General features: G+C 37.4%; 2 protein-coding genes across 3 annotated transcripts in view; one reads left to right on the top strand and one right to left on the bottom strand.

Moving 5' to 3' along the window:
- faf1 (Fas (TNFRSF6) associated factor 1) overlaps positions 1-12633 on the bottom strand; it is a 64291-nt gene extending 51658 nt beyond the window's left edge. Inside the window, exons 1-6 of the mRNA XM_067597018.1 lie at positions 12304-12633; positions 8351-8419; positions 5003-5049; positions 2125-2390; positions 1883-1974; positions 1403-1494 (exon numbers count right to left, since the gene is read on the bottom strand). Coding sequence (XP_067453119.1) covers positions 1403-1494; positions 1883-1974; positions 2125-2390; positions 5003-5049; positions 8351-8419; positions 12304-12363 — 626 coding nt within the window. The 5' untranslated portion in view covers positions 12364-12633. The remainder of the gene's footprint in view (positions 1-1402; positions 1495-1882; positions 1975-2124; positions 2391-5002; positions 5050-8350; positions 8420-12303) is intronic.
- Positions 12634-14580: 1947 nt separating this feature from the next.
- cdkn2c (cyclin-dependent kinase inhibitor 2C (p18, inhibits CDK4)) lies at positions 14581-26039 on the top strand. 2 transcript variants are annotated; one of them, XM_067597017.1, is made up of 4 exons: positions 14581-14776; positions 16552-16681; positions 18949-19306; positions 24835-26039. In XM_067597017.1, the coding sequence occupies exons 2-4, from the start codon at positions 16553-16555 to the stop codon at positions 24837-24839; spliced, it is 492 nt and encodes a 163-aa protein (XP_067453118.1). In that variant the 5' UTR covers positions 14581-14776; position 16552; the 3' UTR covers positions 24840-26039. The 2 variants fall into 2 exon arrangements, with proteins under 2 accessions (XP_067453118.1, XP_067453116.1); XM_067597015.1 differs by having other exon boundaries at positions 14581-14946.
- The last annotated feature ends 1027 nt before the right edge of the window (positions 26040-27066 follow it).

Here is a 27066-nt window from a genome sequence, read left to right as displayed (position 1 = left end):
GATTCAGCACTTAAACTGAAAGCTGTCTTTTTAATAAACATTATTTTTCTGACAACAAATTACTAATAGCGCAGAGAAGAACACAAAGATACTTTTAAGAGACAGCCTGTTGTTTAATTTTTAAAGGTATTGTGATAATGGTAATGATTTGCTTGACAAATAGGCCCCATACTCTGCCAAGTCTTTTGTTCTGTCTGGATCTGCATCAGATGTCTCAAATGTCTCATGAAACATGTCATTTCAACAGTATTCACAAATATTAAGAGTACATAACTTTTTATTGTGATTTTTTTAAAGGGTTTCATTCTCTGTTGATTTGATCTTCATTTTCGCAGACACTAATGTCCTCAGAGGGAGGCTGATTAATGATCAGTACAATAGGCTTCTAAAAATATGAGCCAGACCTTTAATAATTACAGGAGAAGCACTTTACATCCTCATCTCCCTCTCTGGACCTAACAATGTCTTTCATCCACACATACAGTGACACCCAGCACAAGGACAATGACATCCAGCAAACACCATCCATACACACAACAAACTCAAGCTGTCGAACCATACATACATACGACATAAATCATCTTACACTCATATTTATCTGTTTTTACTAGTCCAATGATCTTATCTTCGATTAGAAATAAAAAGGGTCGTAGTCACCTTAAAATAATAAGTAGTAATAACGGGAGGAATGTCACCATCATACATGGGTAGATGTTCTCACTTGGATGATGTTTCCTGACACTGATGAAAGGACGAACACACATTCAGCTGCCAGCTGAGATTGTATTACTGCTATGACTTTACACTGAGCTGCCTGACATTTCAGAAGGAAAGGTTGTTAATACTGCCATGCATTCACTGAGACTACCAGAAAAACCTCTGGATGGAGAGAGAACGCTGGCTTAATGAAGCTTTCTCGCCAAATCACTATTGTCACAGGGTACTCTCACTAATTTGACAGACTGGTATGCTTTGAAAACAATGAATAAATTATAGATATGCGGTTTGGATATCATATACAGAGTCTATAAGACAACCTTTAGCAAGCAACAATGTCAGGCTGAATGATACAAAGAAAGGAGAGAAAATGATTATTTACACACAGAGATTGCAGCAATAGACGTTCCTTTCAAAATGTCACAATGGATGCAAGAAAATGAAAGTGAACCCATAGGTCAAATGTCTCTTAATATACCAATGAACATGGCATTTGCTGGCAAGAGTCTGTAGGCGACTTCTCCATTACTGGTCACAGACTGCCACCTGGTGTTCAATATTAGCTACTACACTCATGCCACTTCCAGTAGTATTTCATAGTGAACATGGGTACTGGGATGGGGAGAGAGGGAGGATTTATTTCAGTTGACACATAAAAAGACTGAGTGTGTGCTAGGCTGAATACCTGTTTTTGCTGGTGCTGGCAGTAGGAGCAATGTCTGGGGTCAGGACATACAGGCTGATGTTCTTGGGCAGGTGTAAACTTCTCAGCACCGTCTGATTACACAGAGAGATACAAACATCAAATATAGCTGAGGAGATATTAACTTTTTTTAAGCTAACTTTAGGCTCAGTATATTTGGATTTATACTTGGTCTGCTACTAGCTCTAAAAACGGTCACATCTCCTGATCAACCCTAAATGTAAACCAGGCTTTTCTCTTATTTTTCCCCCCCACTACTATTATTATTATTATTATTATTATTATTATTATTATTATTATTATTATTAATAATAATAATAATAATAATAATAATAATAAAAAGGCAAAAGGAGGGAAAGATTTAGCTCATATCACCAGTGTTATTCTTCTCTTCTTAATCCTCATTTGTGTTTTTTCACTTTTCATTTTTGTGACAAACATTTGTGTGGGATATTAACTCACACTATCAGATACATCTCCGCTCTTCCATCCCTTCAGCTGCATTTTGGACAGTGGAACCCCAAGCTCTGTCTCGAGGATTTGTTTGATTTCTCCTGTGAGACAGATTTGGCAAAGACAACCAATTCAGAGGAAAAAAATAACTTGTTCATTTTTATGCACAAAAAAGGCTGTATGCAAACATGTTTGCTGTGTGGGAGCGTGGACACACTATGTACATCTGTGTGTGTGTGTGTGGTGCTCACCGACTGTGCTGCTTTCCTCCAACACCAGGTCTACAGAGCGCTGCCGGTAGTCCACCCTGAAGTTGAGCATCCGGGACTGACGCTCTACAATGTGTCGGGAGGAGGAGTTGGCGGGGCAAAAAGCTGAAGTCGAGGATGATGGAGGAGAGGAGGACGAAGACGAAGAGGAGGGGGGAGGAACTGAACCTCCTGCTGCTGCATCGGCTGCTTCTGATTGGCTTGGAGGTCCGTACATGCTGGCCTGGCTCGCCTCACTGGAAAAGTTACTGTGCAGAGGTGACAAGGTTACTAATGGTGTGGAAAATTGCTGAGTGTCAGTGTGTTTCATTGAATATCATGAAGGACAGAAATAAATATATCTATCTATGGATATTTGTAGGTACATCAAACATATCTTCACCCGCATCTTTAGCCTGTAACCTGAGCCTGAAAAATATACCAACAATACACGAGTTTCCCTCCCAACTTCCCCTACAATATCTGCTTATTCTCGCTTTGCTGCTTGCTCAGTGTATGACCTACGTTTCACACAACACAGTAAATGATGTCTTTTTCCTCCTGACTGTGAACAAAGTGTGCCCTTTGTTCCTTGAAGTGTAAGCAGCAACTGTCTTGCACGAACAGAGTGCCAGACTCAGGATTTGTAACAAAGGTTGTATTTTATGTGGCCCACCACATTAGAGAGGCCACTGTCCTGAGGTGTAGGTTGACTGTCAACAGCCACAAGACCTCAACAATCGCACTGGACCAATAGGGAGGGAAATGAACCCAACTAAATGATAGCACATTATAACTGTCTCCTCCAAAAGATCCAAATCTTTCCCATAATTACAACTACACAAGTAAAATACTTACTGAGAAAAAAAGTAAGTAAAACCAATATTCTGTAATTACATACTGAAGTCACTCAAAATTGATCTGTTCAGAGATAATGTCAGAAAAATATAAAATACACTGTGGTTCAAGGGTTGATGGATCACAGACATTATCTGATTTAAAGACGTGTGTGCCAGTTAATGGATGTGAAAACACAAGTTAATCCCTGTTTGTTACACCAAAGCATCTGAAAACCATCTGAACGCTCAAAACAGCCCAGTTGATAAAAATCTTTTTGTCTGTCTGCAGTAATACAGATTTGAATCATTTCAGTACTGTGGAAATATGTGGAACATAGTGTCTTATTTAATAGACATGGTAGTCACTTACTAAGTAGTATTGGGCACAAAATGTAATTGACACTAAAATGAACCAAATGTATTGTACAGCTGAAGTAGGAGATTTTACACCAAAAAAGCAAAAGGAAAAACAAGAGATCTTGCAAATAGTATTCTTTAAAGAATCTGAAAAAATAGCATATGGCATGAACTCTCAGAACAAGTAAAAGAGATTGTGAGTGCACTTTCACCTAAACTTGGCACAGTAACACTGAAGGCCGTTAAATTGTTTATTGTTGCTGTGTGAGCATAGTCCCATGCTGCCCTACATCTAGATGGCACTGTTCTCCTGTGCAGTCCAGGAAGAAAAAAAAACTGCTGAGCCCTTCACCCACAGACAAACTGTCAGAACAGAGACTGTGCACAACAGAGGATTCGGTATTTTTAGTAAGTACCAGGAAATAATTTTTGATGCCCTGAGGAATTTTGGTTGCTGATCAACAAGGAAGCTTCTTATAATTCCCAACCTGCTTACTAAAGAGGACACAAGGGAGGAGGGAAATGCATTTTAGACAGGAGCGCTGGCATAGCCTCCAACTGGCTCCAGCTCAGGTCACGTCATCAGAGTCTGTTTACTGGGCAATGCCAGCCTACTCATACCAGTGCCAGCCACTTAGTAAATGTGTTGGCTGCTGGTCACACTGCCAGCCAGCCTCCATTCATAGCAATGTGTGCCCTTCGAAAGACCAGCAATATTCTCATGGCCCAAGGGCCTGAACCACACTGCAGCACATGCATGCATGCGCACACATGCACGCAAGTGTGTACACAAAATAAAACGGTTTAACAGAACGTCTCCAGTTTGAGTGGGTTCGGATCAGCTCAGTGCATTCATGAGTGTCAACTAACCGTTGAAGTAGTGTGAAGGGCACAAAGCTTCTTAGAGAAACCTTTTCTATTCAGAAACTGTGTACAACTCCACTCTTGGCAGAAAGTTTCCTTGCAGTTGCAGTGTCTTTTATATTATTCCTCTATCAAACAGCGGCATTGAAACCATAGAAGGAGCAATAACCTCCAACTCAGTAGCGTCCATGTTGCTGTTGTCTGTTGGAAATGTATTGACTAACAAAAACACTCATTTTAAGATTTAACATCAAAATGCTATTTCATCATTGAAGCGGGTGATGGAGAAAATCAATTGTCATCTGTTCTCTAGTGTTGTAAAAACTATACCCACTGTAATTATGACACGTGCATGTGTCACTATGCATGCTTGTTCTTCAGGGAAACAAACGACGGACTGGTGCCCGGTCACCACTGAGGTGGGGACTTTCTGCTTCTATAATCAGCTTGGTTTCACATTTCCTGTATTGTCTGAAAGATACTTTATGTGTTACTCTACAATGTAGATGCACACATGCAGGTAATCATGAATTATCTCATATCGTCATCAGTATCTCATGTACCCACTCCCTTACCAAGTATTTAAAATATCCCTTCCTTTCTCCCACTGACAATGTTAGGGCACAATGCCTCTGAACATCACATACCTAACATAGCTGCTTGTCATACTGATCATATAAACCAAAACCGACACGGTACAGCCTTTTGAAAAAGAATAAGAGTGTCTGGAAATGTATGCCATGTATGACTTCATTTTGCATTCATTCAGTGTTATAAGGTCAACTGATACTTTTCTCTCTGATTTACAGTGAATAACATACCTTTGCAAGATCCCATTCTCCTGTGGTATGACTCCATTGATGGCTGCCTGTAATTAAAGTAGAAGTCAATTATACAGCACAATAGACACCATTTTCTTGTCTTTGCTACTGAACACTGTTGATCAATTGTTGATTAATCATAAAAAAATGTAAAAACAGTAACCAATACTGTTTTGCTTCAAAGACATTGTCAAAGAGACTGGCTGTTGTGCAGCACATTTGGTTTATAAAATGTATTTTAACAGTAATTGGGAGAACCACAGTCCATTTCCAAATTGTGATACAACATGATGATTTAAAAAGGTATCTGTTTACAAGATGCCAACCAGTAATTCAGAATGATACTGTATGTTCTAAATTTGCAACCTACTTTGTCAAGTGAACGCTGCTATATTATCAGGTACCTATGCACCACAATCATAAAACTCACCCTTAAAGACAATCTTTTTTATCTCATATTGATGATATTATCAGTTAAATGAGCATTAAGGCACCACAGTGTCATAAAATCCTGGACAACTGCCCTTAATGTCCTTTTGACAAATACTAAAATCTTCTACTATAATAATTTTTCCTTTTTTTTTAGTTAAAGGGAACTCTAAATGATAGCTGATGACCTTCAACAGTGACTGGTTGGTTATTTAACAAAAATCAACAATATTTTGGTTGATTCTATAACACAATTTTTGTCAGATTGACAAGGAGTGTGTGACATTTGCTGGGTGTAAGGTTTCACTCTAAACCAGTCAAATATGACAAAGAATTATGGAATATTCAAGGTGGGTGGATGATCAGGACAAAGAGAGCTGAAAAACATGACAGTGACCACTTTTAGCTTGCACAGAGCTTTTGTTTGAATGGACAATTGAATGGATTTCTCTCGAACACTCACTATCCTTCACTGCAAAACAAGCAAAAACTAAAGATAGCGGATATGTGCTGGTATAATCATATCCCCCTATTCTTTTTGCATTGAATGAAGGAAATGTGCAATGGCAAAAAAAACAAATGTATAGGTCTTAGCTATATTAAAACTTAAAAGCAAATCAATAAAGTGTTCATACTTTATATCCAAGGAGAGACTTGAAGGACACTTTTAACAAAATAAAACTCCTTGTCATGCTGTAAGAATTGTTCAGGAAAGGTTCAAGAAACATTAAGATTCAATGAAATAGAGAGATATAGCAACCACATTCCTCTCAATTCCACTAAACATCTTAGGGCTGACCTGCAATGCAGCATTTAAGTCATTATCTTTGGGAAGTTATATGAAGCACTGATGTTTTTCTGGTCACTGAAGACTCCACTTCTCCATTTAGTTGTGTATAGTCTTTTGCCAATTATTTTGTTTGTTTTGAGGTAAGAATATCCTCAAGTTTCTCAATTAAATCGCATGGTCCTTTGTTTATCTCTTCTGTGTTATTAATCTGTGTTTTTTCATAGTTCCTTCCCTATTGTTTTATTATTATTATTATTTTATTTCAAGTGATTATCAATGTGACATTTTGGCAGGTCACAGTTATTTTCTAGTGTAGATTAATGATAGCTGAATTCCACTGAACTGCTTCAGTTCCAGGGTACTAGCATTGTGCATCTGGGCTTACTGTCATGCTGTCACTGCTTCCGACGCATTAAACACCAGTACTTTTCCTCGAAATACAAGCAAACATGCCAACTGTGAAGGAGGCCTGTGGCTTTTTAAAACCACAACATGTTGCTGTGCAGCACGACCAAGCTGTCTCTTTACAGAGAGAGGAGGATGTGGTCATCTTGGATTTGTTTTAGAAGGTACAAGGTACCATCATACATAAAAACACGATGAGATAAAGATGAGTCTGGTGTTTTGTTTATGGAGGAGGTAACTGTTTGAGTGCCATGCTGGTATTTCATCAATATACTACAAAAGAAATTCAAACCAAAGGAGGTAAATGAGGGGGGTTTGTCGACCACTACTGACAGCTAGGATAGTGGCGTTTTGACAAATTCATTACCAGGATTGAGATGGAACAGTGTATTTAGCCATACAGTGGCAAAAATATGACGTACTGACCCAACAGATGGGCAGTGGAGAAGTGGATTCTGCTGCAGAAGTGGTTTGAGATGTACTGGTACTTTTATTTAATTATTTTTATTATATTTTTAGCTCAAGCCACCTCGCCTGTAACAAAAAACCCCTCCGCTTTTATGAAGTAAAACATCTAAAGGAAAAGAGGAAAGGCGGTATTTCACCCAGCAAATGCCATAATGAAAGTGTCTTTTGTTTAGACCATCATCCATCTGGTATCCGGTGGATTAAACAATGTCCTGGTTTGCTAAACAATTTCCTGGGGGGAGAGTTGCTCAAAAAGAGTATCCCTTTATTACTTTTTTTATCATCCCATTCCCCACTCACAGCCAGCTTTTGTCAATGTTTAAAATCGACTGTACCAAGTACTGCAGAGGAACAGCAAGTCATCGGATTTACAGCTGCAGTGAGTCTGGGCCCCACCGTCTGTCCTACCCCTGCTTGGACTGCTTTAGCTTCCTGCTTTGAACTGCCAGCCTCAGTCTAAATATAGACTGACCCTTTCCAATATGCACTTTGCAGTAAAGGGCTCCTTGTTTTTCAGACTCATCATGAGTTAATCCAAACCTGGCAGAACACATTATTTCTCAGATGGTCTCTCACCTCAATATTCACTGTACAGCACTCCCTTGGACACAATGGGCCTCATGCAAGAAGCGCTCGTATAAACAGATTTGTTCTTAAAATGCAAGTTTAAGAACATCTGTGGCATTCATCAGTTTTCTCATACTTGGAATTTTCTCTTAGGTATGAAATTTTTTTTACCAGCGGTCCAGACCTGTCGTATGAGTCATGAATAGATCATCTCTGCTTTTCTTCACTGGGGAGAAACACTTGTTTGACTTACAATTATAATGTCCTAATCTGAATTAATTTTGAGTTTAAATATGATACTGAAATTAACAGATAAAAATGTATATATATGTAAAACAAACTTAATGCAAAATTTATATCCTGTTTACCATATTTTCATCATCATAACTGCCAATTTACTGAAATGTTTTTTTAGATTTTATGGCCATATTTTGGCACAGCAACTTCCACATTTCAGTGGGCCTAGTTGGATGAAAATATGAAAATGTTACATGAGGCCCCTTGTGTCCCACACAGTAACAGCATACAGGGTGACCGTCCGGCCAAGGTGCTGTCTGCTTAATAAAACACACTGGATAAAGAAATAATAATGTATTGGATGTAAACTGCTCTCTTGAAATGGTAGTCTTGATGACCTCATCCCTGTCTGTCAAAGGGCAAAGCCCATAGCCTGCAGATAACGAACTTACCACTAAATCCCAGTTATTAAGCTCTAACAGAGTGATTGCCTCTGCAATGTTGTCAATTCCAGTGCAAGCCTGTGAGAGGAAAAAAACAAGAGACAATGACGTCAAATGCATTGTATGAGATTCTGCTGCAGTTTGTTTTATGAAAGATTATGATCTGTCTGCACATAAAAATACATTTCACAACAAAACAGTGGATAAACAATGAAATCAATAATAACATGTTCCCAAATTATTTCACAGGTTCATGGAAACACATTATGGATACTAGTAAGATTAGGTAGTGATAATTAACAGCTGGGAGTGGTATTGTATACAAACTGATACCTTGGACTCTTGCAAAGCAGGATAAACAAAACACGGTCTTCATAATATGGAAGGATTTCAATACTGCAAAGTAGGTCAGGATTCAGGATCCTTAAAATGGGATAGGCAGACAATCCAAAGCCACGGGCTTTGTATCTGTTTTGATCTGATCCTTCTGTTTATGTAATTGACACAAATTACAGCTTTGATACCAGAAGTGTTACAAAACTGTTCTCCCTCAACAGAGTGCAAAAAGGCCCAAAAATTAAGAACAATTGGTCAAAACATGTGCAGAGCAGGTGAGCAGCATCTTCTGTTATACATTTAATTGGTCTTTAAAACAGCAGAGGTTTCCCTACTTGTGGAGATACAATGTATACTCATGCCAAAGACAAAAACACTTAAAGACTGAATGATTTTAGGTCAGTAACCTTGACTTCATTAGTCATGAAGTTATTTGAGAAGCTGTGCAAAAGGGTCCAGTAAGAGAATATGCAGTTTGGCCATGAGGCGGGTTTAGGAGTTGATGATGCAACTGCTGCTCTGCTTAACCACAAAAAGATTCAAAACATGTGAGTAAACACATGAGGCTTTAATTTGTGAATTTCTTACTAGCTGTTCACACAATTTTGTTTTGGCAGAAAAGCTTCTAAATCATTTTAACCTTGATCCAAATATTATTGGTTAGATTGTGGATATTTGTCAGGCAGTGGTGTAGTGGTGTCCTAGTAGGTGGGTATACCCACCAGTGGTGAAATGTCACTAAGTAGGCTGAATTTATTCATTTATTCAATATACATACATACATATTTGGTACTTTAAGCTACTTTACTTGAGACGTTACTTTCTACTTCAACTAAACATTTAAACATATTTCAGAGGGAAATATTGTACTTTTAACTACACTACATTTATTTGACAGCTTTAATTACAGGTTGAGTAAGATTGTTCATACAATACATATGATGAGCTTTTAAAACATAGCGCACTATAATGAATATCCAAAGAGAAGCCTACATAAAATAGTTTAATATCTCCACCTCGACCTACTACAACAGCAAAATGCTGCTTATATAATAATGTATAAGTAATAATAATCCAATAATATAATGGTAAAATACTCACAGAGGCCATTGCCCCACTTTCATTGCAATTACTTGTAATGGAGTGTTTTTATATTTCAGCATTTGCTTCTTTTACTAAAGTTAACAATCTGAAAAAAGTAAAAAGATCTGAACACTTCTCTCACCACTGATTATCATCATCATTATGCAGCCACCTATGTAACGTTTTGTCATTAGTGTCATTGTCAGACAGGTTTTTCTTGTTGATAGAGTTTGGTGTGTGCCCAATCGGTTTATTACTATCTATTTCATCTCCCAATGAAGAACGCATTTGTTTAAAAGTCTCCTGTGCTTAGTAACGGTAATGTGGATATTTCTAGGAGGGTATATGGTTAATCACTGTGCCCAGAGGTGAGTATATGCTGTTATAACCTGTGTATATGCTACACATCTATTGTCAGGGGAAATACAGAGTGTCTGAGTAAATAATATTTTATCTGACACTGCTGCTCTGCTGCTTTTCCTCCAGGTTGTGTTTTATATCTGCCTTCTTTTACAATGTATACTGCTGGCTATAGAAGTTAGCAGAGAAACAGGCATATCCTTAAGTATACAGATGAAACTGTTGATCAATGTTTATTTTCAGTGCAGGAAACAGGACTACTGAACTGTTAAGGATGAGTTTATTAACTTATGTGATGATGATTACTTTAATTTTAACACCAGTAAAACTAAGTATAAGACCATTTCATTTGGGGGGAGGGATTGCAATGTTACCCCTCTGCCAACCACAATTAAAAGGCAGAAGAATGGCACCTACTATAGGCACCAGTAATGATGAACTGTCATGTCAACACAGACTTTATTTCATGCAAAGACTACATGTTTAAACTGATGGTAAAATTGTTATGTTTCACTAGTGTCTTAATGAATCAGTGCTTTTGCCATCTTTAATCTGTTTGTTTAGAAGTTTACAACCTATATCCTATAAAACAGAGCTGTAAAATACTTGGCAAACTACGTCATATTTATGTCATCTTTCAACAACAGGTGATACATAAAATCAGGAGCATTACGTCTGGTTGTAATCATCTGCTAAAGACACAAATTCAGCTTTTACCTTTAAAGTGATGATCGTTTAAGATGCCTTTGCACCGCACGGTAAGTAATAAATGCTCTTTCTGTCTTATATGTGTTATACTTATGTTTTCTCATAAAATATACAGTATGTATTATATACTGTATATTGTCATTTGCTGGTAGTCTGCAGGCTTTGGCTTCTTTGTTTCTGGTGTCTGCTGGACTTTCTTTTTTGTGTTTTATACATTTATCACACTGTGCATGTTTCTTTTTGTTTTCCTTGTGTCAAAAATATCAATTTTACATTAGAAACAAAAACTAGGACGTTTTTTCTATTCCTCAAGGCCATAATTCATACATTAGGTGTCTCATTTGCCTGTTTGAAGGACATGTAATTTTAGATTAACATATCACTGCTATGATGCTTTTTAAGAAATGACTGTCTTATCTCTACATCGTGTGACATGCTGTCACAAAGCTAGGTAGGGAGGATGATCAGTTCATACATTAGGAAATTACAAGGATTCCCTTGATGTCTTAGCACTGTACAAATGTATGATACATAAGGACATAGGACACAATTTTAAAATGTGGCAGAAAAAGATTTCAGTGAAGCATAAACATAAATAAATTGTAAAACTGTTAGGAATTTGTGCCCTACGACCTCGCTCTGCCCAGAGCGATAAGGTGATTAAACAAAACATCTGTTTTGTTTGTGAAAGACACGTCCACTCTCACCATAACATCCACAGCAAATTAGTCAAGAATGGAAAACTTGTACATGTCTACCTGCACTGGTTAGGCCTGCTGTCAAATATTGTTTGAGTGAACTTGCGGAACCAAAACACAAGCCTACAGTAAGAAACCCGTAAGAGGGAGGACACCAAATGGAAGGCCTATGGTTAATATTGATGCCATTAAACACAGAAGCCAACATTACAGGATGCTACATTACTGCCAATTTGGAGCAGAAGCATATTCTGGTATCCTGTGTGTTTGCTCACCATCAAAATATACTTTCCTAACTACCTGCAAAAGAGGCTAGAAATCCGATATCTTCGATGGACACACAGTTTCTAACGAGGATTAAAAAACAAACCCTGACACAACAACAGGCGACGTGTAAACAAGTTGACGTGAGCGGGGTAGTGCGTTAGCTCTCCTTTAAGCTAACTACCTCACCGTTAGCTGTCAATCTGGCAAACTTAAAACCAGCAACAACAACAACATCAATAAAACACCATTTATTCCAGTGTTTAGACTGGTAGCTTTAGGAAGCCCGTGATCTAGTTAGCGACTTCACAGCTAATGATTGCCTTGAGAGTCAGTTAGCGGGCTGTCAGTTTGTTAGCTCGGTGTGCTAGCTCCAGAAAGCTGCTCTGCTGTTTACGACGCCAGACAGGTCGTGTGTGCTGTTGTTGACAGTAGCCTGAATCAATTCAACAACGGCGAACACATTACTAACTACTGAGTGCAATGTTTGGGACATGCAAGAAAGACACACACCTGAAAGTCTGCCAAAATCATTTCTCTATCCATGTTGTTATCGCCGCTTTCGGAGGCCATGGCAATGACTGGCTAAAAGCAATTCTTCTTCCACTGGCTCCGGTCGCTTTCCTCGCCTCACAGAGGGATACTGAATACTAATAAAACACTTTGCTCACACGTGGCGACGAGTGAGAGGTTAGCAAGTTGGAAATATTGAACTTTAACGGAATTTCACAGCTTCAGATAGTCAAAATTCAGTAAAGTAACGTTACAGTGTCCAGTTATCTCTTATTATTGTGAGCTATTCCATTGCTTTACGTCTGACGTAAAGTGATCGCAGATGTTGTAAAAAAAAAAAAAAAAAAAAAAAAAAAAAAAGCTCGTCCCGAGGACGTTAGGTTGATACTCGCAGTATACTTTTTTAATCACGATCTTTCCGTCTTTCTTTTTCATGCTTTCGCTTCTAAAAATACAATATGTCCATGTCCCATATTGCTTTAGAGTCGTTTCACTGTGTTCACTCTGCACACTTGGTAGGCTTGTCTTGTGAAACACTTTGCCTACACAGTGGCTCAGAAATGTATGATATTACAGGCTACATTACATATTTAATATTTATCCAAGCCAAGTGTTCCCAAATACATTCACCACCTGGACACCGTAACATGTAGTATTTAACATTTAATCTCGGATTTGATGTGATTTCGTCCCAAATAACTCCAGAGTTGTGATGTCTTATAGGCCGAGCTGTTGGAAATGTACAGGCGCGTAGATCAAGGTGACACATAATTAGCAAGACATGTATCCATATACATTCTCACACGCCCTGTTATCCTCTGGTTAATTAAATTAAGTTAATTATAACTTTGCCCAACACTGCAGCAGGCTAGAAGACAGGGGACAAGTATGGATGACAGATGGGTCTGAATGCGTAAAAGTCGAGACTATGCGTAAAAGCAGATATGCCTTTAACCTTGATTTTTGGTTTCATAAACCCTGTAGCCTTGACTCATATGCGCTTCATCTAACAGCAATGGCAGCACAAACTCTTTAATGGGACGTTGCAAAAAAATTAACACACCCAGGGAAGACAGGACCAAGCCTATGATTATGACATGGAGGTGGAGGGAGAGAGGACCAAGGCAGGGTCCATGGATGAAGGCCCAGTAAGAGACAGTGATCCAGGTCTTGTGACGAAGTCTGTTCCCCCTCGAATAAATGTTCCTCCAGTTAAAATTGTGTTTCCCGTAGGGTTAGGATTAGGGTTTAGGTTAGGGTTAGGCGTGGCAGAGAAGCAGGTTGGGTGTAGGTTAAGGTTCAGGGAAAGACATACAGAAAGGGGGAAACAGACTTCGACACAATCTGATCAGAAGCAGCACCGCGGTAAGGGCACAAACAGGGCCTAGTAGCCTTTTAATTTACTCCGAACCAGTGTAAATCTCTGTCTTTTGGAGAAGATGGCTTTGTATAATTTACAGCACCCCGCCTTCAGACAGGGTTGGGGCCGATGGGTAATTGGAGGGGTGAAAAAGGGGTGATTTTCCGTTTGTGGACAGGTGTCGTACGGCGTTTGTGCAAGACAAAGTAGACTACTAATTCATTTATGGATGCGTGTGTCAACACATGCGCCCAGTTCGATCTTTGGCACCGAAAAAAAACGCAAAATCAACCGTTGTGTCCTTACGCACAGCCACATACGCACCATGTTGCGTACCTAACAGCCTATTGACCAATCACACCTGAGAACACCTGTCAAATGACCTGATTTGACCTTATTATTCTCTTTTGTAGTATATTATTGCCATGACCATACACGGGTCAAAGTAAGCCTATCTAATAAAATAATTTAAAGTGTACATATTGTCTTAGTTTCTGTGTGAAATTGGCGCATCCATTCTTTATTTGAGGATACAATGTGTCCCTACACACCTGACCCCAGCTCTGCACCAGACACCATTACCAGGCTTTTAGGCGATATAAAATCCCATCACTAGAGGGCAGCATGAGGAAAGGAAACTGAAAGATATTGTCGATGAGGCTATAAAAAATCCCCTCTTGCTCTTTTACTGGAAATTATAATTATAGATTAAGTAGGAGAGACTGATTTTATCAATATACTACAATGTGACTGTTCACTGGAATAAAATCTCCACATCGCTGAAATGAATGCAGACACCTTTAACACAGTGGCTTTGTAACAGCATCATGCTTCTTCTACCCAATGATTTCTTCTCGTATACTCCCCTTTAGCCCTCATCCAATCAAAAATCTCATTTTTTTTTGGTAAGTATTTCAAATATTTTAACCAAACTATCACGGCAAACGTGTAGGCATACAGCTTATCTACACTTCAAATGAGAGATCTTTTGCGATGTTATTGAGGATATTTCGTCAGAAGATAGTTTGGGCATTTAGACTATCAGAATCAGACAGAAATGTAATCGACATCGATGTGACAGTGGTTTAATGCTGGAGGACCATTGTTAATTCGGTAGGAGAGTTTTTGAAAATGAAAGCATGCTCTCTCGCGGTGATTGTGATCAATGTTGTGGCTCTGCTGTCGTCCTCAGTCCTTGAGTGCTGACATTATAACAGGGTGGTAGTTGTGAAACGTACTTAATACATGATGGCAACATATTTGAAAAGGAGCGGGAAATGAGAGTGAGTAACATCACATTTTTCAAAACAGCTTATGCGCAGATGTAGCCATTTATTGGGCTATTTATTTATCGGATGCTGTTTATGTGATTTTTTTTTAAGTGCTCATCTCGATAGGAAAAAAGGGTGGCACCTAATGACCTAATTTCATTTCTAATTTTAATTTAAAGTGAGGGCTTTTAATATCAACCCTATAAATTCAAGCTAATGTTACTTAAGTTATTATAAGCCCATAGTCGCAGGTGTAGAAGAACGGCTTACTGTAAATAAGTGTTGCTGCTGTAGATTATAGATATGGAGGGGGGAAAGGTACATAAACAAACAAAGCTAGCAGTTAGTAGATTAAAAATTCTCCTCCAGGTCACAGACAATGCATCAGCTCACAAGACAGTCAGGGATGCGAAAATGATTGTTACTATGTCTATATTATTATGACTTACAATACCACAAACAATAAAAAAAATGAGTAGGTAGGCCTACAGTATATGCTAGTGTGACAGAGGTAGCAGATGTGCTTTGCAGCTGGATTAAATGTATAAATCTACAGGTGCTCACGTAGAAAAACTTGAATTTGGAGTTAAAATGCGCACATCACAGAACTAGAGCCGTCTATTACCCGTCTGCCACTGATTGAGCCCTAAAGTCATTATGTCATAACTAGGTTATATAAGCTGTGAAAGTGAAAAAGTATAATTCTATAAAGTAGCCTGTCATTATGTAAAATATACGTCTGAAAACTTGTGAATGGAGCTGCGTAACAGTAAAAAGGAAAGTAAGTTGTGGCAAAATATTATGAACACTTTTCAATGTAATGCAGTCTAATACACCACTAACTCCCACTAAGACCTCAATAATAAACATAAAGTACAATTATCACCTTTCATGTCAACAAGAACTGAAAATGTATAAGCTTCGTACAAGCTGAATTTATAGCAGAGCTGCTGTATTTGATTGCATTAGATTGGTGTCCCTAATAAATTGCTCAGTGGGTGTATATATTATTGTTTAGTCTGTTAGCATTGGAGTGAAGCTGAAACATGAACATTATTAAGCTATGATGTATTTTTTTTTTAAAATAGCTCCTATAGTTCCTAACCAGTCAATATTACAAAAATATTTTTTAAATGAAATGATACATTGAAATGATACACAGACATATATTGGGTATATCCTATCCCAGTAATAATTTCTAATAGGCTACTTTCAAGTATTTTCAAATATTTTTAATTATTTTACACTCAAAAAGTGTAGTAGATGGCACATCCAATAAACTTCAAACAGGTGCTGGACCAAAGAAACAATGTAACAAAGAAAATTGAAGGTCCACATTGTAGCCCCCTTATAGATACAGTTTATGAGACATCCGTCCATGGTGAATATCTCATTAAAATGCATCTAAGAGGGCTACAGTGTGCAGATCTTTATCTTTCTCAATTATTTTACAGTGCCAGATTAAGAGCTGTAGGTCAAGCCCCTGTATGATGCAAGGGAGGGAGGAGGTGCCTATGAGGTATAACTCTGCAGGCTGCCCTGTTGGATTGTAGTGTTTTTCCACACAGCTTGTGAAAAACCTTGGCTCCTATCTTTTTATATATATTTTTTTATAAGAATGGCTGACAGGTCAGTAGACCAGCTCTGCAATGCCTCTGCCAGTGGAAACCTACCTGAAGTGTTGTTTTTCCTGCAAAATGGAGCAGATGTCAATGGATTTAATAGATTCAACAGAACTTCTGTGCAGGTTGGTACCTTTTTCACATTAGTTTGTATCAAAGTGAACTTGGAAAAATGTAATTGATCTTTGTATTTTGTTTTTATTTATTTATTTATTTTGCAGGCTGTAGTGCCACAGCGGCCTGATAAGCCTATTATTGTGTAAATGTGCTACTGTACAGGCTATAAGACCTAATCTATTTTGTCTTCAAACATCTCATAACCTTTTTTCATCGTTTTATAAAAATTAAATAGTCTAACTCGATGTAAATAGTTGTCAAATGAAATGTGTAGACAGGTAGCAGAGAGGAGTGTAGACTTTGTGACATAGATTTAAACACACCAAGTCAAAACAGCTAAATACCTGGCCAAAATAGCACTGAAACGTGCAGTTTTGCTGTAATTAATTATTTAATGTCGAATTATAATAATTGTGTAGCTTAAGATGAATAAATATGTGTTTTATTTAATGGAACAATAAGATTTTCTTTTCTTACTATCAGTTTCACAATTGAATGCAGTACAAGCACAGATTTTGGACTTAGCCATGAGGAGAAAAGGTTTACTGAAATACAATAAAGAATAGGCCGATTTTAGAATTATTATAGTAAAGGAAATGCCTGCTGTAAGTCACGTTTTACTTTGGGGATTTACTGGAGTATGTGTGTGTGTGTGAAAGGAGACAAAATGGTGGTGATGAGGAAATGGAGGCAGACCTGCCTTAGTAAGACAACAAACATGTTCCTTCTTGGATTTTACGGGCAAATTATTTCTTTTTTATCCACTGGCTGCACAATATCAATGTTACTATTACTTCTACTAGTATTAATAATGATAATAATACAGTGAAATGTCACATTGTGCACATTTCACTGTGTACTGATGACTTCTGCCAGTAGTAGTAGTACTATTAATGATAATGATAATAATAATGGTGTCTTAAAATTATCACTGCAGTGGAGTCATTTAGTCTCCTCATCTTAATAGTTTCATATGAAGCTCTAATTTTGTTTGAGTGTTGGAAAAAAAGTTTCATCACCCCTCGGTCTCTTTTTCATATCAGCTAAATTGTTAACATGATGAATAATAGCCTCTGACTATTAGCCTTACATGTAGGCCTACACTGTGAGAAATTACTATTATTTTATATCAAACAACAGTATAACCCTGTTACCTTTAAATGCAGTACATCACTGTTAATTTGGCTTGATGAAATGGCTCAGATGAAAGATAAGAAAGGTATGTTTACAGTATGGATTGCTTCGAGGAAAGAAAACAGTGCTTTACAGAATTTTTGGAAACACAAAAAACAGTATAGAGAGTTGACACGTTTATTGACACTGCCTGGAGATGATTGCAGCATGATTTTTCACCCATCTTCATGCAGCACATCAACTGGTGAGTTCCTTTTTGCTTTGCTTGTAGGCAAATTACATTCCCATTCACTTTGAACTGTGCTATATGCCAATCTGTCATGATACTGATCTGGTATTTTGCCCTCTGTTTACAACATAAAACAAAATAAGCTATTTTACTGGTATATATGTTTTCATTAAGCTAGAGAACTATTCTTTGAAAGATTCTTTCTGACTTATTGATCAGTCTTGATGTTATGGAGTTTTTGATCAAATTGTTTTCTTTAAGTGACTTTTATTTTGATGAAATGCAAAAAGCACTGGACTTGAAGTTTTGAAATCACAGTCTTGCTGACAAGCTCCATCTGTTGAAAGTAACACCTTGAAGTTGTATCATTTGTCTTAACAGTTTATGTCACAATTCAAATGACTATGGTTATTCACTGTTGTAAATACTGTCAATGAGTAATTATATCAAGTCACGAGGTTTGGAAAAAATACACAAATCAGCTTGTAGTCAATTATACAATAGTGTGTGGAGTACTATGCCGTACATATTGCAGTTTATAGTAATAGTCTGTAATTATACCGCTTGTGAAAAAATGCAAATTGACAGTAATAAACTTCAAACAGCAACAAAAAACCGCAACAGCAATTTCAGCAACAGCAAGGCACCGTTACAACAAATTAAATGTAACCCTGCTGCCAGTTCTTTACCGTTTTCGACGGAAAAAATCTTTAAAAGTGAACTTATATGTTTCGAGCAGTTGTTACTACTTGTTAATACTTGACTGAAACGTTGTATCTCTAATATAGTTTATAGCAATTAAAAGTACAGTGTAGAGGAATTTTCTCTTCTCTCACATATTGACCTTCACATCTTCTCCTCCTCCATCTTCCCCGTCTGTTTATTGTCCTTCTCGCTCTTTTCTTTGTGCAGGTGGTCCAGTTGGGAAACGTCGCCGTAGTTGAGGCTCTTCTCGAGGCGGGTGCAAACCCGAACCTGCGCGACCCGGCATGCGGTCTCACCGTAACCCACGACGCAGCGCGCGAGGGATTCGTAGATACTGTGCGCGTGTTGTTGGACCACGGGGCAGATGTGAACCTCGTGGATGACCAAGGTAACCTGCCGCTGCACCTGGCCGCCAGGCAGGGACACCTGGAGGTGGTCCAGATGCTGATTGGACGCACTGCGGAACCCAATATGTTCAACAGCCAAGGATGCACCGCCGGGCAGCTCGCGAGCCTCCACCAGAGGACGAACACTGCCGCATACATCGACGAGTATCTGAGTTCACGTGAGTAGTCTAAATTAAAGGTTTAGGCTATTACATTGTATAAATTATTGTTTGTTTCTGCTTTTTTTTTTTTTTTCAAAATGTCTCTTAGTAAAAAATAGTTTCCTGCCCATAAAACCAAGTCTCACCTTTAGAAAAACGTCCATTATCCATCCGTTAGAAAATTGCATCTTTAAAAAATTCCAAATTGTTGCAGTAATGTATATACAGTAGTTGTATATTCAATGTGAGGTTGTGGAAATGTTTTTTTCATAAGTCCAAGGAGCCATTATTTTATTTAACTAGCTCTTTAAAATGTGTATAATTTATAAATAGCCTTTATTTTGTTCACCAGAACAAAAATGTCGTCTGAGAATACAGTTTAAGTTTATGTGAGTGGTTTATATGGAAATGAAATTATTTAAAGCCCATACAGCTACCGATATTAGCTTCTCTGTTATTATCAATATTGGATCTCATCAAAAGTCATAAAGAAAAAAAAACTTGAAGGAATGAGATAGATACCATAACGAGCAGTTGAGACAGTTGTTGATCTCTCAGCTGTAAAATTCGTTATTTGTCACACCTTTATGATATCCAAATTGGTGGCCGTTGGGTTCATTAAGTGTGTGCGCTTATCTACAGTATAGGTTGTATGTGAAAAACTAATCGAACAGGTTTCAGGACTGAGCCCAGCCTAGTTGGGTAATAAAAAAATACTGCGTTTGTATAACCGAGAATTTCATGAATAGCCAATGAGGCTAACATGTGAGTGTAATTAGTCTGATAAAGAAAATAGGTCAATTTGACTATATAACAAAAAATAGGAGCGACTGAATTTAAAACAATAATAACCCTATTTAACACTATGTTTATTATGATTTTAAACCGGTCATAAAAATGCATTGTCACACTACACAGTATATCCTAAATGGAAAATATTCATATAAAGCCTACGCAATAATAAAACACGAAGTGGTTTGGTTTTTAAACTAAACTCAATACTATATTGTTGAACGTCGCCTTTTCAGTCTGACTTTGAATAGAAACACCTCGTAATATAATTACATATCTGTCTGTGTCACGATGACAAGGCATTAAATGAAATGAATCACTTTCCACCTATCTGAAAGTGCGATTATTAAGTTCTTCTTACTCTAGTTTCAAAATATGACAATATATGTAGTTAGAATAGCTTGTGCCACATTTATATGTCCACATGCAGGTTGCAGGTTTGCCACAAACTGCCACAGAGATATCGAAACTGAAAGTCAGTTTTATCGTAGCTTTCAACACACGTTTATCTCTGTGTGTAGGCCCTAAGTGTTATACAAAATTAAATTTTAGGGTAAATTTCACCCAGGCGCTCTCTCTCTCTCTCTCTCTCTCTCTCTCTCTCTCTCTCTCTCTCTCTCTCTCTCTCTCTATCTATCTATCTATCTATCTGTCTGTCTATCTGTCTATCTATCTCTATCTCTCTCTCTGTCTCTCAAATTCAAATTCAAATTCAAATTCAAACTTGCTTTATTGGCATGAATGTCACAACAACAGTACTGCCAAAGCATCAAGAGTCAATGAAAAAAAGTGGGAGGGGCTCCAAACAGTTTCTGGGGGAACGCTCAGTGAATGGAAGTGTAAAAATATTACTTTAGTTATCAAAAGGAGATCACGTAGAGAAGTCTAAATGTGTGTGATTTGGTTAAAGAGATACAGTAGTTTGGGGGAAATTTATTATTTTTCCCACTTTCCCAGAGTCAGAACTAATAAATGCCTTCAGACAGACCATTTTTATGTGTTTGGTGTAGTCTGAAGTAGGTCAAGTATGTCTTGGCTCAATTGTTGAGCGTCTGTTATCAAATAATATAAACCCCTATAATCTCTAAGTCATTCACTGTCCCTCAGGTTGTGACATGTCGATACATACTGGGCAGAGAGATATGTCCTGTCTCCTTCCTCGAGGAGTATTTTTAATTTTAATCTATTTGAAATCTGAGATTTTAGAGTTGAACTTGTTAAAGTAAATGTTTATTATGTCTCTCTCAATTTAATTCAGTTTCAATTCAATATGCTTTATTGGCATGACGTTGTGGATCAAACATGTAGCCGAAGCACAAAGTTACATGTAAACAATAGAATATGAACAGTAAATAATAAAATGAAAGAAAAGAAAAAATAAAATAAAAGTAAGAAACAAAACAAAAAAACCCAAAAGTATCTTACATAGAAACATGTCTTGCTTTGTGACATGCAGTAACATATTCTCCTGCCAGACACTACTGTCTTTTGGGAGGGTGAGAAAAGGAATGTCGGGGATTTTCCGCTTGAATTTGAGGAAGAAATCTTCTCTAATTTCTTTGTGTTTTGGACAACTTGTGAGAAAATGAATTTCTCAACTTCTCCTGTTCTGCAGTGGGTACAAATCCTCTTTCTCTCTCTGTTTCTGTCTCTGTCTCTCTCACTCTCTCTCTCTCTCTCTCTCTCTCTCTCTCTCTCTCTCTCTCTCTCTCTCTCTCTCAAATTCAAATTCAAATTCAAATAAACTTTATTGGCATGAAATAGCAGAAACCTATATTGCCAAAGCAGTACAGAATTATTCACATTGACAGATAATTAGCAATAAATATACAATAATATCAACAGTCATATCAAATACAATATAATAAAACGCTTTTTTTTTTTTTTTTTTTTTTTTTTTTTTACAAATGTAATCAGTCAGAAACATTTACTACAGAGCTTGTTTCTCTTAGTGTATGACTTTTTTGCAGCTGTTACTGACTTTTCTCCCCACATAGATGGGACAGTTACTGAGGATCCAGGAGGTGGATAAACTCAGGATATATATTATTAATTATTTCAAAAAAAAATCCTGATATTTCTCACAGTATAATAGGAAGTGAAAATCTGTCTCCACCACTCTTTTATTGGGTAGTCTGTTCTGCCTGTGAAGGCCAGGCTGGGTCCACTCAGTCTGTATATTGTTTTCTATCAGGCACGGTGGTCAACTTCTCTGCCACCATGTACTCTCTGTTAAGGGTTAAATATAACTCTAATTTACTTTGTGATTTGGTGGTGTTGTTCCAATATTTGATATAATTCTCTGTCTCACTCTCTCTCTCTCTGGAAAGTTGCGAGAACAATGTTGCCAAAGCATCAAAAATACAATTTGTCCAAATATTTGGACAGTTTAAAATGAACATTATCACAACATTAAGATTGAGATATGTGTATATGTATATGTATATGTGTATATATATATATATATATATATACACATATACATATACATACACACACACACACACACACACACACACACACACACACATATATATATATATATATATATATATATATATACACACACACACACACACACACACACACACATAGTAAAGTTTATCCTATGCATGTATCTGTTTCTCTCTCTTCTGTATCTCGCTTCATTCATGCACCAGTACATCTCGCTTTATGCATGACAGGATACTGCGTACTACAGGGGAGCTCCCCTGAAAACATGAGGTGTGAAATTTTGGGCGGTTTTTCTCGGACAATATGCTATTTTTGTCATGCGTTTCTATTTTTCTGTATCTTCCTCATCATGGATCATGCGTAAAATTAGGCTTGATGTATGACTCATGAATGAGGGTGATTGATCACTAATTCACTTTAATAAAGATACCGGCATGCATGATATAATTGCCATCACCAGCGAAGCGTGGCGGCGCAATATCATAAGCTTCACTCACTTTAACCATAAGATCAGCAAAGTTCTGTTTTGCAATCAGCATACAGATATGCCAAAAAAAGAAGGAAGCTTACTCGCAAATTTCCCCGAATCCCCTCCGGCATAGTTCGCACCCTGCTGCCAACCTTGACCTTTAATGTGAGGATGTGTCGAGACATTCCCGCATGTGCACCTTGAAGCCTCCCAGCTGTTACCAAAAGTTATGACCTCATGGATCGTGAGAGTTATATGGATCTATTGTTTCGCTCTTGCCGAATTTTATATTGTTGCCTGAAACACAGACATACTGTATGTCAGCAGCTGAGCGCGGACATTCAAAGAACATACAAACAAATTAATATGAAAGGGAGCAGAAAATAACAAACTATTAAGTTCGTCAGGGTGTTCCCTGATTGTTGACAACTTATTTTCTTATATAGATGTACTTTGCAGTGACGTACAACCATTTAGCCTCCACCCGATTACTTTGAATATAAATCAAACTTGTAATTCTGCTTTGTCTAAAAAAAATAACTTAAGAATATTTCAGAGAATTTGTACTAATTCTGTTAAAATCGAATGGTATCTGATCAAAGATGTTAAATTAATGCTTTGATTAGATAAATCCTTTTAATTAAGGTTTAAAAATGTCGATTTTTTGTTTTCTATGGGCCCATACATTTAGCTGTATTAAATGTGCTGATTCATATTAATAGCCTATGCGTATACATGCGTGTATAACTTTCACTTTAAACTTAATTCAGACACACTGACAGCAGACCTGTACTTTAAATATTTCAGCTCAGAGAATGACCTCACGCTCACCATTTATAATTACCCCCTTTATTTGTTGACGTAATGACTGTCCAAACTTTGAGCGCGTGTCCAAAATAAAAAATTCCTTTCAGTGTGGTGACTTTCATCTACACCCTCTTTACTGCCTCTGTCCCACATCAGTCTGACCATCCAGCCCAATGTCAGCAGTAATATCACGTGAGCCACCGAGCCTGTTACAGGCCGCGGTTTCATTTTCAGTTTTACTTCATGTTTCCACTAAGGCCTCAACATTTTTGTTGTAGTAGGAATTAATTTAAATCCTCCTGGATGAATAAAACAGCCCGTAACAACATGTTATAATTTCACTCAAGCTTTAATCAAATACCCGCCCCCTATAATTAACACTACTTATTACATCTGTGTGTCAGATGTGTAATTCTGCAAGGGAAGGTAACTTTAAATTGAATTTTAGTCACTTTATAAAGGAGAAATCTTTGTCCACGTGACATAAGAATGTCTTAAATCTTTCTTTAAGGAACAACACACATTTTTCAAATGAAATCATGAAGAGGTTCAGTGTGCAGGCCTGTAGGCGAGGCAGGGAGAGAGGTGGGCAGGGTGTTATTCTTAGCAAAAAAAAAAAAGAAGGAGGAGGGAGGAGGAGTCAACCATATATGGGCTTCACTCGGGGCGTCATTTGAGGACGAGTTTACTGTATAACGTCTGGATTGGCCGAAAGAGTGTGACATAGCTCTAAAGCATGAAATGTAGATTTTGCGCAAATAAGTCTCTCTGTTCTCTAGTTTTATAGTACAGGTGAGGTGACTTTATATTTTTTTAAACAAAAAACACTTTTGGGTCATTAATTATAATAAACATGATCAGGTTTATTTTTTCTATAACTTATATGGATCTGTGTGCTATAAATATATATACTATTGTTTATTTTTCATAGTGTATGCCTCCTTTATTGCACTTATCTATTACTGCACACAAGTCTTTAAGTCTGCATGAAGATAAACTCACTCCAATGTTTTCTCTCACACAGTCTAGAGGAGAGGGAGGAGGAGGAGGATGAAGATGAGGACCTGGAGTTTCATTATTCTGGACTCTTTATTGAGAGAACTCTTTTCTCATGCTTCTGCCTTTCAGCTCATGCATTTTTAATATGCCGATACTTTAACATTTGGTTTTATAAAATCTCTATTTTGTTCTATTCAATCCCACAATGACCTGATAAATCTGCTTCAATTAGAGACATTGTTGTTTCTGGCTATTTACACATTTATCCACATTTGCATTTGAACATTTGTTGTTTGGAAAGAAAGGGGAGATCAAACTCAAATTTTGAAAAAACTTGCTAATTCTGGATGCCAAAAATACAAAGTATGCAACACAATAGCATAAGTTAATATATAGGTAATAATAGAACACAATAGTTTTTTGGATTGTGTCAATATCTGAGCCACCTATATTCTCTTATATACTCAAACTCTTGGTTTGCAATATTTTCCATATCCTCATAGTGTGAACATTACAAAGAAAGCCTCAGACAGTTATATATGCTCAAAAAAATATTTTGTGTTTTAAGTGCAGAGACATCTGTGGCCCAGGAGGTAGAGCCCATCATCCACTACTCATATCGAAGTGTCCTTGGTTGAGATATTGAATTGCTTACTGATGGTTGGGCCAGCACCTTGCATGGTAGCTTGCTGCCCTTGGTGTGTGAATGAGCAGCAAAAAAACTGTTAAACACTTAAGTTGAGCTACTGCTGCTATGTTTGAGAACACTTCAAACCAATAACACTTAATGAACTCTGTGAAGTATTAGGTGCACCTAATAACTCTGAATCAGATGAAGACGGTTCAGAGGAGTTCTGTACAAAATGTGACATTATTTCCCATAAAGCTGTGTTTTAATTTGTTCCATTTATCTAAAATGAGGCAAAGCATAGTATCACTAAGTGAGACTGACAATATCCAGAGTTATTAGGTGCACCTGTACAATCTAAAACAATTCAACACGTCAGTCTTACAATATAACCTACCAATATGAAGTTTGTAATGTTTAGCTTTTTATGACACTGTCCAACAATTGTTGATTCAGCTCATATTGTTGAAAAACATAAGGACGACAAAATGTTATAAACACTTCTCTCTTTTTCTTTCTCCGCTGCTTAATTAACATGAATGTTAAAATTGCAAATATTGCCAAAGCATCAAGTGTCTAAGTGATAATATGGCATAATAAAATGTAACTATGAATCCCTGCTTGTCCCTATTTTTATCAGTTTGTGTGCGTGTGTGTGTGTGTGTGTGTGTGTGTGTGTGTCTATGTGGTTTGCATAAAACATAAAACAGGAATGATAAAAATAGACAATAGTTTGGAACACACAGAAGTACTGCAGGTCTGTTTAGTCTATTTGTCAAAGCTCAAGGCTTTCTGACACTTTTCCTGTGACCTTCTAATGAAATTCAAAGAGAAATGCCAGCAAGAGAGTTCAGATTCCAAGTTTAGTTAGACAGGGAATAAAAGTGCATTTGTAAAGGTCTTCCTGTACAACTTCCTTTTTTTTGACACCTAAGCAAACTGTGTGGGTGTGGGTGTGGGTGTGGTGTAAGTGTGTGCGTGAGTGTGTGTGTGTGTGTGTGTGTGTGTGTGTGTGTGTGTGTGTGTGTGTGTGTGTGTGTGTGTGTGTGACCCCACAACAGCTGTAGAAGTCAGTTCAGGGTCAGTCACATTCTTTAATGTGCAGATGACACAGTTGTCTGTTTCAAGGAAGTGAGTCATCACACGGGGCCCGCTACTTTATCTTATGCTGTTTTTCTCACTTTTATCACATGGACCTTTTATTGTCTTATGAATTGTGTTAATGATAATCTTTTTAATCTGCCTGGCTGCAAAAAGCAGTTCCTCTTGTGGGACAATCTGATCACAGACACTCTAAGTTTCCTTGTGGTCAAACCTAAAATTAAAAGTTTATGCCATTTAATCTTTCTATACTGAATTCATTGTTTGCTAAATGTAAACATATTATCTCCTGAGCATGTTTATAGTGAGATAGTTTTGCTCATTTGTTCAAGTGTTAGAATAATAACAATATTATTTTCACCAACTTAAGCTCATGGGCTGTTTTAGCCTTAAATGCAATCAATAGCTTAGCACCATTATGCAGCCTAAAGCTGGAGTTAACAGATTTACTTTGTCAAAACATTTGCTTTTGATATAAAATCTAATTTTCCCTCCAGATGTATCAAACCAGGGATCTATGCTTTTTGT

Source organism: Thunnus thynnus, chromosome 8, assembly GCF_963924715.1.
Source record: "Thunnus thynnus chromosome 8, fThuThy2.1, whole genome shotgun sequence".
Classification (NCBI taxonomy): Eukaryota; Metazoa; Chordata; class Actinopteri; order Scombriformes; family Scombridae; genus Thunnus; species Thunnus thynnus.
The sequence above is the reverse complement of the archived record's forward strand: the minus strand, read 5'-3'. Positions and strand labels throughout refer to the sequence as shown.

Bases quoted from the DNA above. Each gene is read 5' to 3' on its own strand.
- cdkn2c (XM_067597017.1), top strand. From the start codon at position 16,553: ATGGCTGACAGGTCAGTAGACCAGCTCTGCAATGCCTCTGCCAGTGGA. The intron at 16,682-18,948 runs GTTGGTACCTTT...TTCTTTGTGCAG, and splicing joins TCAACAGAACTTCTGTGCAG to GTGGTCCAGTTGGGAAACGT.